The 18003-nt window shown below is 46.0% G+C and overlaps 1 protein-coding gene across 1 annotated transcript; it reads right to left on the minus strand.

Annotated features, from left to right (window-relative positions):
• Positions 1–10819: 10819 nt before the first annotated feature.
• LOC125529229 (uncharacterized) lies at positions 10820–17639 on the minus strand. The gene is made up of 15 exons (XM_048693640.2): positions 17485–17639; positions 17343–17389; positions 17105–17222; positions 16337–16434; positions 13083–13179; positions 12910–12999; positions 12704–12766; positions 12528–12605; positions 12382–12447; positions 12227–12304; positions 11958–12068; positions 11652–11729; positions 11424–11543; positions 11269–11312; positions 10820–11196 (listed from the first exon to the last, which is right to left on the minus strand). The coding sequence occupies exons 1-15, from the start codon at positions 17512–17514 to the stop codon at positions 11136–11138; spliced, it is 1179 nt and encodes a 392-aa protein (XP_048549597.1). The 5' UTR covers positions 17515–17639; the 3' UTR covers positions 10820–11135.
• Between the last annotated feature and the right edge of the window lie 364 nt (positions 17640–18003).

The following is an 18003-nucleotide window of genomic DNA, read 5'->3' on the forward strand; positions in this document are numbered from 1 at the left end:
TGTTCCTTGATTTTGCGTTCCTTACGCGGTTGGGTGTTATGGGAACCCCTTGACAGTTCGCTTTGAATAAAACTCCTCCAGCAAGGCCCAACCTTGGTTTTACCATTTGCCTCACCACCACCTACTTTTCCCTTGGGAGTCGCGCTCCCGAGGGTCATCTTTATTTTAACCCCCCCCCCCCCCCCCGCCCCTCCCGGGGCCAGTGCTTGTCTAAGTGTTGGTCCGAACCAGAGCACTGTGCGGGACCGTCCCTTGGAAACTTGGGTTATGTTGGTACCTGTACGCATAGCTTATCCGGTGTTGCCCTGAGAACGAGATATGTGCAGCTCCTATCGGGATGTCGGCACATCGTGCGGTCTTGCCGGTCTTGTTTTACCATTGTCCAAATGTCTTGTAACCGGGATTCCAAGTCTGATCGGGTCTTCCTGGGAGAAGGAATATCCTTCGTTGACCGTGAGAGCTTGTCATGGGCTAAGTTGGGACACCCCTGCAGGGTTTTGAACTTTCGAAAGCCGTGCCCGCGGTTATGGGCAGATGGGAATTTGTTAATGTCCGGTTGTAGAGAACTTGACACTTAACTTAATTAAAATGAATCAACCGCGTGTGTAGCCGTGATGGTCTCTTCTCGGCGGAGTCCGGGAAGTGAACACGGCCTTGTGTTATGCTTGAACGTAAGTAGCTTTCAGGATCACTTCTAGTTCACGACCGTCGCATTGCTTCTCTTCTCGCTCTTATTTGCGTATGTTAGCCACCATATATGCTAGTGCTTGCTGCAGCTCCACCTCACTACCCTTCCTACCCATAAGCTTAAATAGTCTTGATCTCGCGGGTGTGAGATTGTTGAGTCCTCGTGGCTCACAGATACTTCCAAACAGTTGTAGGTGCCGATGATACCAGTGCAGATGACGCAACCCAGCTCCAGTGGGAGCTCGATGAAGATCTTGTTCATTGTGTTGTTTCGTTTCGAGTTGATCAGTAGTGGAGCCCAGTCGGGTCGATCGGGGATCTAGCATTTGGGGTTGTCTTCTTTTACTTTGGTTCCGTAGTCGGACCTTGATTGTATTCTGGATGATGTATGTTTAACTTGTATTTTTGTGAAGTGGCGATTGTAAGCCAACTCTTTATCCCTTTCTTATTCAGTACATGGGATGTGTGAAGATTACCCCTCTTGCGACAAACCTACCATGCGGCTATGCCTCTAAGTCGTGCCCCGACACATGGGAGATATAGCCACATTGTGGGTATTACAGCAACGATCGTCAAGCAAGCCTCAATCCTCTACGCGACACCGACTCTCAAGAGCGCCGATGACGTCAAACCCAAGAGGCTTTTGCGCTAGCACGAGAACAGCAACGACAACGCCAACATGAAGAGGAAGAGCGAGCGCATCTACACCAAGTTGCACAAGATGCCAAGGCACAACGCCAAGAACAACAACTCCGTGAAGCTCAAGCACTTGAGGCGCAACAAGCCCTCCAAGATTCAAGTCGAGCCGTAGCCAACCGAGGCCGACAAGTCCATGAACAAGAGGAAGCACTTCGCGAAGAACTTCATGAATGACGACATCAAGCTCGCATGCACCGTCACCTTCCTCAAGTTCCTCCTCGAGCTCGACAAGCTCCTCCACAAGCTCGCCAAGAACATCAAGTTCATCAAGAGCATGAAGAGAATGGAAATTATCCACGACAAGTCCAACATGATGATGCGGAGCATCGTACGATCATCCCCGTGTACACTCAAGCATACGCCTTTGGGCCCAAGGTGAACTCGCTCCTTTCCGAATCTTCCCTTTCCGTATGTAAGACATGGATGCTACTTCAAGCGTGGACCTTGTGCATACTCAGGTACACCCGAGGAGTCCAAGGAGAGCCCAAGGACCAAGGCCAAGCGTGCGCGGGAGCGAAGGAAGGAGAAGGAAGAAGAGTCTGCTGCTACAGCAGCCGGACATCCGGCCATGGCCCGGACATCCGGCCCTTCACGAGCTGCCAGACATCCGGCCCAGGTCCCGGAAATCCAGACACCGCTGAACCCGAGAGCAACAAGACCAACCCCGCCAGCCCGGACATCCGGCCCCTCCAGCCCGGACATCCGGCCCTCCGCGAACGCCCGAACATCCGGCCCGTCACCCGGACATCTGGCCTTCCCTGCCTGCGTGCAGTGCATCTGGGCCGAGGCCCATGTACCCCTTCGCCCCTTAGACTATATATACTCCCCCTCCACCTATGTTTTAGGGTTAGCGTTGGTTTAGCTCATACTTAGAGATAGAGCTTCGCTCATCCACATCGGATCTATTCCTCGTGAGAGACCGCGGCCTCTTTGGAGAAGATCTCTTTGGATTCAAGACCTCCTTTTGGAGAAGATCCCCCAAGCGGATTCAAGACCCCTCTTTAGGGAAGAACATCAAGACCTCCTCACGGAGAAGACCGGTTACCGTGTATCGTCCGTTGTTGACTTTGGATCGTGTATCTTCCCCTTTGTACTCAAGGATCTAGCACATGTGTGACTATTTCTTGTTGGTTGAGTGATTCTCTCGTGTTTCCCCCCATGATTTCCCTCGTTTTCCCCCTCGTGTTCCTCGTGTTCTTCGCGGGATCCGCTCCTTTCATGAAAGATTGGGCGATTAGGGTTCTACCCTACATCATCTTGGATCAGAGTCAGCTTGTCTCTTGATACCATCATCTTGGTATCAGAGCCACGTTGATCATGATTTTGGAGCCTCCCCGTTGTGTTTTCTAGCCTAATTTTGTTGTGTTCTTCCCCAATTTCGAAAATCCCCACCAAAAATAGCCCCAATTTTTTGTGATTTGTTGGTGAGATGAAGTTTTGTTGGATTTGATCCATGGATTTGCTTGGTTTCGAGTGGATCTAGCATATCCTCAAGTGTCCCCACTTTCCATCCACGAAATCCCATCAATTTTGCCCCCCAAATCATCAATTTCCGCCCCAAATCGAGTTTCGAAGTCCAAATCCCGATCTGGAATCGTCGGGCCGGACATCCGGGCCCCAAGCCGGACATCTGGCTCCTGGAGCACAAATTCCGCACGGTTCTAGACATCAGCCCTCGGATATCCGGCCCCCAAGCCCGGATGTCCGGCCCTTGTACATTTCAGCTTTCCCGTTTCACCGTTTTGTCCATAACTAATTCATCCGGAGTCCGATTTTCGCGTTCTTTAACTCATTGAAAAGCTCTTGACATCCCCCCTCCAACAAAAATACTACCATAACCATTTGACTCCATAAAATTTTTGGAACTTTGGCATCTTTGCCTAGGGCTTCCACCACGACCTCCGCATAACCACCACCGACTTATGCAACCTAACCAATTTTGTTCCCCATCGCATTAGTGGTTTCTTGAGGAGTGATTTGAGTCTCCTAAGGTGTCTAGGCTACTTAGGGACGATTGCTTCTTCATCAATCACCACCACCATAACTTCCGCATAGGCTTGTCCACCATACACTTCCACCAACCCAACTTAACCCAATTTTATTTGTGTTGTGAGTTGTGTCTCCTAAGGTGTTTCGGCTACTTAGGGACCGTGCTTTCAACTCCGACACCGTGTATAGTCAACCTTACCCTCCACTTCCGCATTGCATACTCGCAAAACCCATCATTGCATTTCCGCAACCACCACCGCATTCCTGCTACCACCATTTGACATTTGAGATTTTGAGTTCGCGGTTTTTCCATTTCCTAAGGTGTTTCGGCTACTTAGGGACGAGTCTCCATCTTTTTGGTATCTCCATCAAGATCACCGCCACTCATCATCGACACGGACGGTAACCTCCATATCATCTTGGTATCGTGGTATCCCTCCATTGTATATTCCCTTGCCATTGCATTGATAACCCCTAGCCCATTTTGTGTCACTTGCCTATCGAGACTAGCCATTTGAGTATTGCCGGCAATGTTACTTGTGCACATTAGTGATCTACACCATACATTGCATACATACCATATCATATCGGTATCATATCATCCCTTGTGCCTCAAGTTTGTTCCCGCATATACACAATCGCTATCTTGGTTTGTGCATTTCGCAAAGTGGCCATATACAAAAAAAGAATAAGCTTTTAAGCAAAAGAAAAGGAGTGAACAAAGAGCTTGTAAGCAAGTGCCATAGCATCATACCACATTGCATAAGATTGTCATATCCGATCATCTTGGATTATACCACCGGAACATCATATACATAGCATACTTGGGATAGAAGTCGTTGCATTTTTGTCTCCTATAGGTTGTGCACAAGTGTCGTATCCGCCTATTGAGCAATCGTGCTAGCGTCTCTCTAGAGTTGTGCAACAAGAGCATTTTCCGTGGATTCCACATTTTGAGCTCATTCCTTGGTTGCACGACCCCATTTATCTATCCGTGTGTGTGTTTCCGTGTGGCACATATTGCTATTGGTCTACTTGTTTCACTTGCGAATTTGTGAATCTGTTTCAACATTATTGACTCTTGCTAACATTTTACATCAAATTTTTGTGCCACTATCCTCACCGAGCTCCACCATAAGCCTTATTTGTGTAGGTGTGAGAAACCGACAAGAATTGGTACCAATTGTGCTATTTCCTTGTCCACATTGGAGTGATCATTGATCCACTTTCAACTTCGGTCAAGGTACATTTGGTATTCGTTCTTCTCTTTCTACCACTCACAATTTTCTCTTGGAGTGATGGATAGGCAAGGCATTTCATCTCCGGTCTTCCACAACAACGACGGCGTGAACAACTACATCACCAAAGCGTCAATCTTCGATCTACAACGACAAATGCAAGGCACACAATCAAGATTGCGAGAGCGCATCGAGAACCTCTCCATTGACATTCGCCACTCCGAAGCGAGGAAAAGGGACTACATCGACAACAAGCTTTCCGCACAAAAGAAGGAGCAAGATGCAAGGATGGAGGAGATTCGGGCCTTGATCAAGTCTACTTCCCCTTTGTCATCTTCAAGGCGGCGGCGAGCACATCGATCCTCTTCGGAGTGCCCAAGCGATACAAGCGCAAGTCGTCCACGTCCACATCTCCATGGCGACCACCATCACGTTCGTGATCCACCTCGTCATGAAGGGCAAGTCACCTCCAAGCAACATGTGCACGACGACGACGAGCGACATCTACTACGAGCTCACGTGCGACAACACCAACATCATCATGACGATGCTCACCAAGCGCAAATGCACAAGTCCCAACAAGCCCTACTTCACGCCAAGTCCAAACTTCATGAGCACAAGAGAAGACCGCGAGACAACCACAACCAAGACGGCGCTACGACTACAACAACCACTTCGGCATCTTTGCCAAGTGCTATCAAGGCATCTTCGCCTTTGGACGTACGGCATCTTCGCCTACTTCCCGTGAGTTCGCCTACATCGACATCATCAAGTACAAGGCGACCAACTATGAGCGAGGGCGACACTTCCATCTTCGGAAGCCTCCCAAGGAAGATGGCCGAGCATGGGACATTCCCTTCGGTCATGGAGACGAGCTACGAGGTGCCACATCATATGGTCCTCCTACAAGACGGCGACAAGAAGGTCGAGCAAGGGCCATCCCCTTTGACCACGGCGACGAGCATGAACCTCTTCAACAACATGAAGACGGCGCCCATATTGGACTCATACTCCGAGTCAAGCTACGAGACTGCACATGAGACCTTATCTTTGGTCTTGGAGGAGAGTGATGATGTGCCATCTTCGGCCTTCATCCACGGCTACGACCACGACATGATTGAGTATGGAGACATTTGCACCTACATCTCTCCGACACCCACATATGAAGAGATGCCCCAATTCCCATGTGAGGAGAGCCACCACCACATGAGTGACATGAGTACTCCACCATATGTGACATTGAGTGCATTTCCTATGAGAGGATGAGTGTGACCACCACTAGCCCCACACTTGAGAGCATGCCACACATCCTATGTGAGGTTGAGCGCCATTTGAGTGACTCCACCAACCATATGAGTGAGAGCATCCGAGAGGGAGTGAGTGAGCCACAACACTTAGTGAGTGAGGTAGTTGACACGGCATGTGAGGCCACTTTGATTTCTAATGACTTAACCTCTACTCGGTGTGTTTTCTTCTTTGGTGCTAGGTCTCCTACATGATGACACACCTATCCTCGACGAGTCCATGCCTCCAATGTAGACAATGATGGCTATGGTGGAAGAAGATGCACCCCCCACATGGTTCCATTAAGATGAAGATGACCAAGACTTGGTCTTCGACACCTCACCTACAACACATGAGCGATGCTCCAAAGGTAACATAGGTGATGGTGCTTCTCTTGTCCCACTAGTGGACTATTTCACGAATGATTGCTTGCATGATGTTGACACACCTATTCCCATGCTTCATGCTAGTGCGACTTCCTCATGTCATGACTTACCTATTTATGATAAATATGATGATGAGCATGTTGAGTTGCCTAGTTGTGATGCTATGCTCCATAGGATATCATGTGAAAATTCTTTTGGTCACATCATGTTTGACAATCCATTAACCTTGTCATATGCTATGAGTGAGATATCCCATATTGCATCTTTTCAATCTTAACATAGTAACTATGCATGCCCCATTAAAATCAATCCCATTTGCACTTATGGCATAGATGACGAGATGATGGTCATTGGCTTTTGTTTTTCATGTGATGATATTGCTATGCTTCCTTTACATAATTTGCGCAATTCATCTACTATGCCATGCCATGAGCACATTGTTCCAAATATGCATTGTTTTGAATGTTGTCAATATTCTCCATGTGATGTTTCCATTAATGCTCATGAGGAGACCCCCATAGTTTCCTCATACATATTAGGAGATTTTGATGCATTCCATACTTTGCATGATTCTCATAATTGCTTGCACCATATGCATTCCATGAATAACAATGCTCTACATATATATCATGATGCATTGCCCAATTTGAGTCTCCATTATGCTATACATAACAACAAACCTATCATGATGGATGACATGTTTCTATATCACGCATCTCATTTGTTTGGGCATTGGATATTTTGTGCTAACCAACACAAGCACGTGTGCATCACGATGGATGATGTGTACATCTACCACGCACACATAATTTTTCCTTTGTCTTTGTTTTGTGTAGGTAATCATGCACAATCGTCAACCTCTCAATCCCAAGAGTTGACGAAACGGGCTCTTGAGAGCAAAGATGACTTGGGATCCCGTGAACTATCCTTACCACTGTTCCTTTCGCGCAACGACTACGCGCATCTCTCTCACTTGGCTCTCACACGGCTATGGGCTATATACCGCTCTCTTGCTCATTTTACCGTGTTCAGTTTGCATGTTATGCTTTCTTCTATGCTTTTGCCATGCAATTGTGACCCTTGCTTGCATCTACCCATGATTCACAATTATGCTACTCCTATGTGTATTTGCATGCTTGGTGGAGATCATTGTTACTATTGCCATATTTATCATGTGCCTCATGCTATTGATGCTATTTTGCTCATATCTTGCTTTCATGCTTGTGCTATGTCATGTGAATTATTCATGTCCACCATTTGCACACATGACATGTTTGACATGATTCCCTCTAGTATGTTGCATCTTCGCACTACTAGCTCACACTACTTGATTGATATGATTGATTGCTTTGTTGCATCACCCATGTTCCTTTCTTACTCGCTTTCTTGGGTTGATGACATATATGCTCGTGCCTCTCACTTGATACATCTTGTTCATTGTCGCTTGCCTCCAATTATGCTTATTGATCTTGGAGACTTGGAAACCTTACTTGTGATGCATGCTTGTTTGATTGAGCCTATTGAATTTGGTTGTTCTCGCATTATATGCCTCCATACTATAAAATGCTCCCTTGTCCTTTCTTATGATGAGCATGATGCATACATTTGTTGGGTATTTTACCGCACGAATGATAGGTTTTCCGCTAACCTCATTTGTTTTTTCGAGTGTTTGTCATGTTCTTTCATGTTGAAGGATTCACAAGGCGATACCATCATGACACAATTTGGTCATGTGAAGGCATACATGATGTGCAACACCAACATTTGCGAGAATCTCCTAAAGGTGAACTCTTTCCCTTTGAGCCATCCTCAATTACGCATATTGGATGGGTCACTCTTTCATTGTTGTCTCCTTCTTATTGTCTACATGTTACATCTCGCTTATGGAGGAGCTACATGGGAGATTGGCTCTATGGACCTTCAAGTTGAGGAGCGCTCGGACTTATTGGATGCACCTTCGAACCTCCACTCATGCCACGACATTGAGCATTGGTACACCAACACCTCCATACTTGTTGATTGTGCCCACACATGTCATGCTCGATGGACATATCATACACATGACAAATTTGCATCTTATGCATGGATTGACTCATATTACGATTGCCTTGTTGCATCTTGTCTTTCTATGTCATCCATGATATATGAGCTTGTGCATTTCATTAGCAAATTTGTTGTGATATACCTTGATGGCATATTCATACATCATGATCTTATTTCCTACCATCAATTGCATGATCATATCACATTGAGCATCCATTACCATATTCATGCTATTGATAAACCGTCTCACTATGATATCATTTTGCACCGTGATTGCATTGATCATATTCACAACACATTTGTGTGCATAATGAATGTTTTTGCTCCCATGAATGCTTTGCATACCATTCCATATCTTTTGGATAAGCTTCATGCACCTTGTCATGCTCACTCTTGTCGCACAGACTCATTCTTACATGATGGACACTTTGTGTGCGCTAACCATTGTATTTCCGAGTGTCGTTTGTGTTTGCTCTTTTTGCATTTGTACCACTCCGGAGACACCTTGGGGTACTTGGATTGCGCGATGTCTTCCACTTCGTCCAACTACAAGTCCATCCACGACAAACGTTTCCGTGGTGATGAGGATCACAGTCCGAGGTCGGATCTTTCCCAAGGGAGGGGAGATGATGCGGAGCATCCTACGATCATCCCCATGTACACTCAAGCATACGCCTTTGGGCCTAAGGTGAACTCGCTCCTTTCTGAATCTTCCCTTTTCGCATGTAAGACATGGATGCTACTTCAAGCGTGGACCTTGTGCATACTCAGGTACACCCAAGGAGTCCAAGAAGAGCCCAAGGACCAAGGCCAAGCGTGCACGGGAGCGAAGGAAGGAGAAGGAAGAAGAATCTGCTGCTACAGCAGCCGGACATCCGGCCATGGCCCGGACATCCGGCCCTTCACGAGCTGCCAGACATCCGGCCCACGTCCCGGAAATCCGGACACCGCCGAACCCGAGAGCAACAAGACCAACCCCGCCAGCCCGGACATCCGGGCCCTCCAGCTCGGACATCCGGCCCTCCGCGAACGCCCGGACATCCGGCCCGTCACCCGGACATCTGGCCTTCCCTGCCTGCGTGCAGTGCATCTGGGCCGAGGCCCATGTACCCCTTCGCCCCTTAGACTATATATACTCCCCCTCCACCTATGTTTTAGGGTTAGCGTTGGTTTAGCTCATACTTAGAGATAGAGCTTCGCTCATCCACATCGGATCTACTCCTCGTGAGAGATCGCGGCCTCTTCGGAGAAGATCCCTTTGGATTCAAGACCTCCTTTTGGAGAAGATCCCACAAGCGGATTCAAGACCCCTCTTTAGGGAAGAACATCAAGACCTCCTCACGGAGAAGACCGGTTACCGTGTATCGTCCGTTGTTGACTTTGGATCGTGTATCTTCTCCTTTGTACTCGAGGATCTAGCACATGTGTGACTATTTCTTGTTGGTTGAGTGATTCTCTTGTGTTTCCCCCCGTGATTTCCCTCGTTTTCCCCCTCGTGTTCCTCGTGTTCTTCGCGGGATCCGCTCCTTTCGTGAAAAATCGGGCGATTAGGGTTCTACCCTACATCACATGAGGTTGACAATCCTCCTCACCAAGAGCGACACGAGCTTGACAATCATCTACAACACGAGTGTCATCATCCCCGACCCCAACACAATGAAGAACAACGCTATGGCAAGCTCAAGTTCACCATGCCCAAGTTCAACAGAAGCAACGATCCTGAAGAGTACCTTTCATGGGCATTGAAGGTCGACAAAATCTTCCATTTGCACAACTATGAAGAAGAGAAGAAGATCGTGATGACATCCCTTGAGTTCCAAGACTATGTCCTCATTTGGTGGGAATAAGTTATCGAGCGCCGAGAGGCAAGAGGTGAACCATAATGCCGGGTCTGGGGCACATATCGATCCGACTGACTCTCAATGATCACCGCCGCCGAAGACAATCCATCTTCAAAGAAGGTATTGACGCATCAACCTTGCAGGGAGGTCACCACGACGCCAAACAACACAACCGCCTTGCGCTCGCCCATCCAGACGCATCTACCGCCAAGACTGTGCAGCACCATGCCACCAAGAACCGCCAACGTTAACACGGTAGATGCCACGCCGCTCCATCTCTTGACTACTCCAACAAGCATTTGCTCCAAAACAATGCCCACATGAAGGAATACAGCACCAATAGCACCGTCGTTGTACGATCTAGGATACCCAGATCAAGGAATAGCACCGTCGTTGTCCGATCTAGGATACCCAGATCAGGCGCGTAGACACCGCCAACGCCCGCCATAACCAAAGTCGGACTCGTTTTCCACCGGCAGCCACAACTCCCCAACTCGCAGCCGGATGGAACATATGAGATTCATTTCATTTCACAAATCCATCTGGCTGCCAAACTAGAAAACTTCCTACCAAACAAAATATCCTATGATGAATGTGTTTTCGTTTCATTTCAAATGAAATGAAAAACGAGGTGCCAAACGAGCTATAACAGTTGCCACAAGATGAACCACATCATTGAACTAAAACGAGGCACAATTACATTCCGAAGACAGCAGGCTGCATAAGACTCCGCTCCATCAGAGGAATACCAGGAGCGGCAGCCATACCTACGGGATTATCAGTTAGCAACGGCAGGAGAGATGCTCCTGCACATCATGCTACATAGGCTGCCGCGGCACTAGTGCTACCATGGCAGGAAGAGGTTTATCAGTTATACTACAGCAGTTACAACACAAGAGACCTCCATCACAGACCAAAATGATGTGCCTTGCAGCCTTCCAGAACAGAAATTCACCATGAATATATCTTTACACATCTGTAGAAGCAGAAAGAATCGCCTCACGCTCGGCATCCAGGCCACTTAACCTCCTGCGAATCAGTAAAAGAATATAGTTTTGGGCTTAAACAGAAGGGAACTTTAGAGAATATGTATCAAACCACCTTGGTTTATCAGACTTGGAGAAGTGCTTAGACATGATGGACGCCTGTAAATTCAGTTCCCAAATGTAGGTTACTGAGCAGTTTGCGCACTAAAATATTTTGCTATTTCAATGCTATAAATAATTCTGATTTATGAGTGGTTAAACACCACATACCTGCTCTTGGATGATGCTTCTGGCTTCAACTAACTGAGCTTCAAGCTCAAGTTCACGCTCGGTAACTTCCGAGGTCACTTCAGCACCTTTTTGAGCATCTTGAAGTTGCGTCATTCGTGCCTGCGCAGTAATTTGTTTTACAAAGTTAAAGAGGACAGTGAGAGGGAGAACAGTTTGCATACTGAAACATCAAAAATAAGGAACGTGTAGCAATTCAGTGATTGCTACCTTTACTGAAGCCATTTTAGTGCGCAAACTCTCCTCTATCTGGTCTCTGGCCATGTGAAAGGGCAAGTCAAAGACATCCTGGCAGGAGGAAGCCCAACAAAATAAAGGATGGATCTTGCGACTCCAACTGAGCAAATCATGTGACAGAAAAGAAGGAAACACATGACGACCAAATATTTCATTTTCCCCAATTTTACATTCTTTATGCTTCTGTTGCGATATCATACATGGCAGAAACAATGTGGATTTTTAGGAGAAAAATGTGAACCAACAAAAACCTCTGCAAAGAAGATTAGGCATGCATACCGTCTTGCCCCCAAGTGGGGACTGGGGAGACCCTGCCTCCTGTCTTCCATTACCAGCAACAGCAGGCTGTGATGATCCAGTTGGAGCATTAAGGAACTCACGCATATCCATCTGATATAGAACATTATTACTCAGATTAGAACACGGTGTATATACATCTATAATGAAAGGGATAATACAATGTGAATCCTATTAGCAACTTAGAATATTACACACCCATACATTAACAAACAACTAAGGAATGAAATGTGGAATATCGCAGTATTTACCTGCATCGAACGTAACAGTGCCCGCAAATCAGCATTCTCCTGGACTAGTTCTTGTTTCTTCACTTCATATGCATCAACCTGAATGCATTCAAGGTTTCCTTAGAATATATTCAACCAGCTACGTATCAGTTTTACAGAAGTGGCTCGCTACTTACAATCATTTTGTAGTAGTCATTGTCATTCTTTTTTCCAGTCCATGTTCCACGCTGTCGTCCCTCTTTCTGTTAAACAAAATAACAACGTCATCAAGCAAAGCAAACCTTACACAACGTCATCAAGCAAAGTTTCGCTTACACAGCACCTGCAACAAGTTCATTATTTCCATTCCTGAACGTGATGATTCCTTTTTCTTCTCCATCAATACTTGGTTTAGCTTCTCCTGCAAATAGAAATAGTTCCGTCCAATAGCAACAATTCAGATAATATCTCCATGCTATGTCTGTTACATATCTTACGAGAAAAAATGCAATAGCTCACCTGCAATTTGATGTATTCCTTTTCTTTCTTCTTCGTTTCATGAATTTGTTGGGTGCGTACTTGCTGACAGAAGGAAGATAGTGAATCAGGACAGGACCTCATCGTCCCATAACAAGAATAGCTAGTTCGATCATCCATAAACAAATAAAACAAACAAAACAAAAGGAAATTTTTGCAAGGAAAGGAAAAGGATAAGACCATTTAACCTGATTTCCAATAACCATTTTTTGAAATTCGTCACGTTCCTGCTGCAGCTTCTCAATATGAGCTTTCAGAGCTGCGGTGTTTTTGGCCTCCTGGTAATTGCGGTCGGATTAGGGGTTAGTTTTAGAGTTTCAAAAGTGGTAAAGATCCAAACAGAGTTGACACAAGGACAAACCGTTCGGGTCAAAGTGGCCAACTCTCGATCTTTTGCTGCCAATTGGGCATCCATCCTTTCGATCTTGGCTTCCAGTCTTGAAATATCAGACTGCATACTGCACATTGTATAACACAAGCCGCCATTAGCCATATATAACATAGTGATTTAACAATATTCTATAAAACCTTCCAAAGGCTGCAAACAATTGTGTTGATGTTGTTAGAAATATGCAATTTGTATTTCCTGGGGGCCAATGGCCAATATGTATACATATGTACAGGTGGTAAATATGCAGGAAACCCCTCGTACTACAGGGAAATTATGAAGGGTACACATGAAACGTAATATATAACTCTAAAACCCTTCCCCCCTAAATTCAGGGTGGATCCACAACACTGAGTTTGGAGAGAGAAGAGCTCTAGTCTGCCCCTTCATAAAGAAATCCGCCAGCTGTAACTTGGAAGGCACATACTGAAGAGCAATAACCAGATCTTGCACACCAGCACGCACAGAAGAAGCATCAACATCAATGTGTTTGGTGAGCTCATGCTTCACAAGGTCACGCACAACACTGATAGCACTTGTACTGTCGGACAAGAGTGTAGTAGGTGTAGTAACAGACACACCAAACTCCTGAAGGAACCAGCAACCACCATAACCAGGTCACATCTGCCGTCAGAAGAGCCATACTCCCTCCATTCCACAATGTAGTGCTTCCTCTATCCCCGTGCTTCAACTTTGACCGTAAATTTAACTACCAAGACCGATTGCGGCGGGAGCAAAAGTTATATCAGTGAATTCGTATTCGGAAGAAGTTTTTAATTATGTAACTTTTTCTCCCGCCGCAGTCGGTCTCGTTTGTTAAATTTATGGTCAAAGTTCGACCTCGGGAAGCGCGGGCGCACTATATTTTGGAATGGAGGGAGTAGCTCGCAACTCAGCCTCCGCACTCGAACGGAAACTGCAGTCCGTTTCTTCGTCTTTTAGGCAACGAGTGAACAGCCAGTTAAAACACAGCAAGCAGAAAGTGAACGGCGTTCCAAGGGATCACCAGCCCACATACCATCTGAACAGGCCTGAAGCTGTAACGAACTGGATCAGGGAAAGAAAAGACAGCGAGATATGGAGAACATGAAGAAGGTGGCTATAGTGAACCGAACTGGGAACAAAAACAAACTGACTCAAAATATGAACAGGATAGGAGATATCCAGACGAGTGACAGCTAGATAGACAAGACTCACAACAAGATGGTGATAACGCGTCAGATCAGACAAGGGGTCGCCATCACCATCAGAAGCATTGAGGTGAACATTGAGCTCCATGGGAGTCTCAACAGTGCTCTCATTAGTAAGAGCAGCACAAGCAACGAGATCCTGGATATAGTTTTCTTGGGAAATAAAGAAGCCAACAGAGGTAGAAGAAACCTCAATCCCAAGAATGTAGCGAAGAGGGCCAAGATCAGACATAAGAAACAGCTCATTAAGACGTGTCTTCACAAAGGCAGCTGGAGCCTCTGGGCCGAAGACCCTAGACAGAAGCACACACCATCCAGCAGCCACATTGCACCTTACTCTGCCAAGCGGCTGGAACCTCCAGCCTACATGGCCCAGAGTATCTGAAACACTGCCTGACATAGTAAATGGGACATCGGCCCTTGTATCCCTATCTCCCACTTACCCCTTCGTCCCTTACCTATATAAACCGTACCTAGGACCAGATCTAGGATTAGCAAACTAGAGACTAATAACTTGAGATAGCTTTGCTCAATCTATCACCCCGTGCGGGATCAAGACCTCCCGAGGGAGAAGACTCCGAGGAGTAAAGGCCACCCATGGGTAAAGATTCTGGAATATAAACCCTCCATCTCTTCGGATTTAGGGAAGAACTATCTCTCAAAACCCCTCTCCTTGGATTTGGGGATGAAATGCCTTTTGTTACCCTTCTCCCTTTGTGTGTTTGTTGGATCTAAGATGCACCTCTTGTATTGACTTTGTGCTATGAGTGAGTACTTGGTGGATCATCTTGTCCTTATGTGTGTTCTCCACTTGATTTCCCCTTTGTTTTCTTCTTGTTCTTCGTGTTCATCCGTGAATCCACCTCCAACCATGAAGAATACAAGGCTGTGTGGGATCAAGACTTCTCGAAGGAGAAGACTCCCAGGAGTACAAGGCCACCCATGGGTAAAGATTCCATAATATAAGCCCTCCAACTCTTTGGATTTAGGGAAGAACTATCTCTCAAAACCCCCATCTCCTTGAATTTGGGGATGAAAAGCCTTTTGTTGGATCTAAGATGCACCTCTTGTATTGACTTTGTGCTGAGTGAGTACTTGGTGGTGAATCTTGTCCTGTGTGTGTTTTCCTTTTGATTTCCCCTTTGTTTTCTTCTTGTTCTTCGTGTTCATCAGTGAATCCACCTCCAATCGTGAAGATTGGGCCACCCCTAAGGTTTGGCCCGTATAAGATGATGTCAAAGGCAACAGTCTTATAGAATTACCCTATCTAGTTTGATTCAACAGGAAAAATAAAATGCTCGGTGGATTAACATAACTCAAACTTCATATTCAAGCAAGATTGAAATTCAAACTCGAAGGATATAGTTATAAAGCTAAAGAGCAGGTGCTATACTGATGTCATCTCAAATCACACTCGGTTCATTGTGGCAAACCTCATTTTCTTCATTGTGTCTGTTTCCGAGCTATAGGCATTCGTTTGGCTCACAAAAAAAAAGGACTCACATCGAGTACAAGAACTGGTTAAATTACACAAGAAAAATATGGAAACTGGGTTATTGGAGCCAATAGCAGCAGAAAATGCTAGGGGTCAAAGGGGGCAAAAGGGCAGGAACACACAGAAATATGAAAGATTGCGCTTGAATTCTGTAGGACTGTCATACTCTAATAAAGAGTAAACTTCAGAAGGTGTTCACAACGAATGGCATGCACTATCCGAAGTCACATTTTCAGGTTGCGTAACAGTGGCCTAATTCCCTGGTGCAAAACATTATGTCAATTAACCAAACAGAGCGATACATCATGTACATTCATGACAAAGCTTAAGGAAGTAAAAAAGATGTGGTCACAATAATATCGTCCCAGAGCACGAGGCATCACGGACGACTATCAGTCTGTCCTTACAAGGCAGCATTGTGTGGTGTACTTTATTGCTAAACTGTACTACCCTGCAGATCTGGTGTGCAATGCATAACTAAACACTGCATAGTACGTCCAAGTGATACCCCCAAATACAGATCAGAGAAATGGAAAGCTCACCGTTGCCGTAGATCATTGGTCGATTCCCGGAATTCGATGTCTCTCTGGCGCTGCTGCAGCAGTGCATACATGCAGTTGCATGTTCTTGCAATAGATACCTGCGCCACAGAGACAGAATACGGAAAATTTAGAAAAAGCACCTGAAAGATAACATTCACCCATTCACCACAAACGAAGAAGAAGAAGAAGAAGAAGATTCAAATGGACACAGTTTAGGGCCTCTTTGGATTGTGGGGTTTTATAGGAATATTAGAGGATTTGAATCCTAAGGAAATTTTCCTATGAAAACCCTTCGGATCCTAGGATTAGGACTACAAAATTCCTATGAAATCCATTGCTATGCCCCCTATTTTATAGGGATCTCATCATGAGCTCAAACCTCTTTTTCTTTTTCTTTTGAGAAGTCCAATGCACCTTCACTCTATCTCTCTCTCCTCATCAATCCTCTAAAATTCCCGTGTTTATTTTATGTGCACCTTCCAAAGGCGTCTCTGGCAAAATTCATGTGTTTTAGAAAATCCTGTAGGAAGTACATGGCATCTGAATCCAGCGTTTTTCCTATTTCTTACGTTTTGAAATTTCTGAAATCCAAATATGCCCTTAACTGGAAAACGAGCAGAAAGAGCACCCGAAACTGCCATAAAATTAATACAATAGCATGCAAATGGCAAGTTAGATCCTAACCGAAAAGTCGACACAAAATTCACACCAATGCTTAGAGAAAAGGGACGACATTGTCTCGAAAGGCAGGAGACGTGAGCGACGGACCGGATCTGTGGCAAATAGGTCGAGCGAGGCCGGGAAACCGAAGGTAACGAGCGTCTGATTGAGGTACTTGGCGCAGTGCTCGAGGTTCCCCGCGTCGGCGAATGTCCCCACATCGCCGCTGCAACAACAACACAGCGACGAGTCGGCCCTCACAGCCATCAGAGAGGGGTGGCCAACCACTCTGAGAACCCCCCCATCCATCGCATGAGGACAAAAACCTAGAAATCGTGGCGCTCACCTCATGCCGACGGGAGGCGGTGGCTGCTGGTGAAGGTTCGACGAGGCCTGCAATTGGAAGGAGAGGGGAGGTTAGGGGCGTCGCCAGCGAGGGGAGCTAGAGGGAGGGGGCGCGTCGATCTGCGGAGTAGCTAGGGTTTTACCCGGAGCTCGAAGCGCGATGACACCGACATGGCGGAGGCCGGAGGGGGAGGCGGGGTAGAGGGAGATCTGGCGAGTGGGATGGGGAGGAGCAATGAGACGGTAGGATGGAATGGATTCGAGGAGGAGGGCTTTGCGTGTTTTTTTTTACGGCCAATTTCAGACAGCCCTAAAAAGTTTTCTGTTGTTTTAGGCATGTATAATGTATAATGATGTGGAGTTGAGATAACTCATAAGAAAAGACAAGAGATGATCTTTTAGCACAATATGTCTCATCGCGTTTTTAGGGATGACTAGTTATTGAAGATAAGACTAAAAGATAACCCATTATAGACTTTTTTTTATCATCTTTAAATTACATGCAAAATTTAAGATAAGACTATCTTATCAACCATTGTACATGTCCTTAATAGCTGAGGCTAGAAGGTTCTGCGCGTCGAAGGGGAAGGGGGCGAAAAGATTGTGATCCAGCGTTGTAGCGCTCGGGCGCGTAAGAGTAAACTCCGATTCAGAGAACTTTA

Source organism: Triticum urartu, chromosome 7A, assembly GCF_056163025.1.
Source record: "Triticum urartu cultivar PI428250 chromosome 7A, HENAU_Tu73, whole genome shotgun sequence".
In the NCBI taxonomy this organism is placed as follows: domain Eukaryota; kingdom Viridiplantae; phylum Streptophyta; class Magnoliopsida; order Poales; family Poaceae; genus Triticum; species Triticum urartu.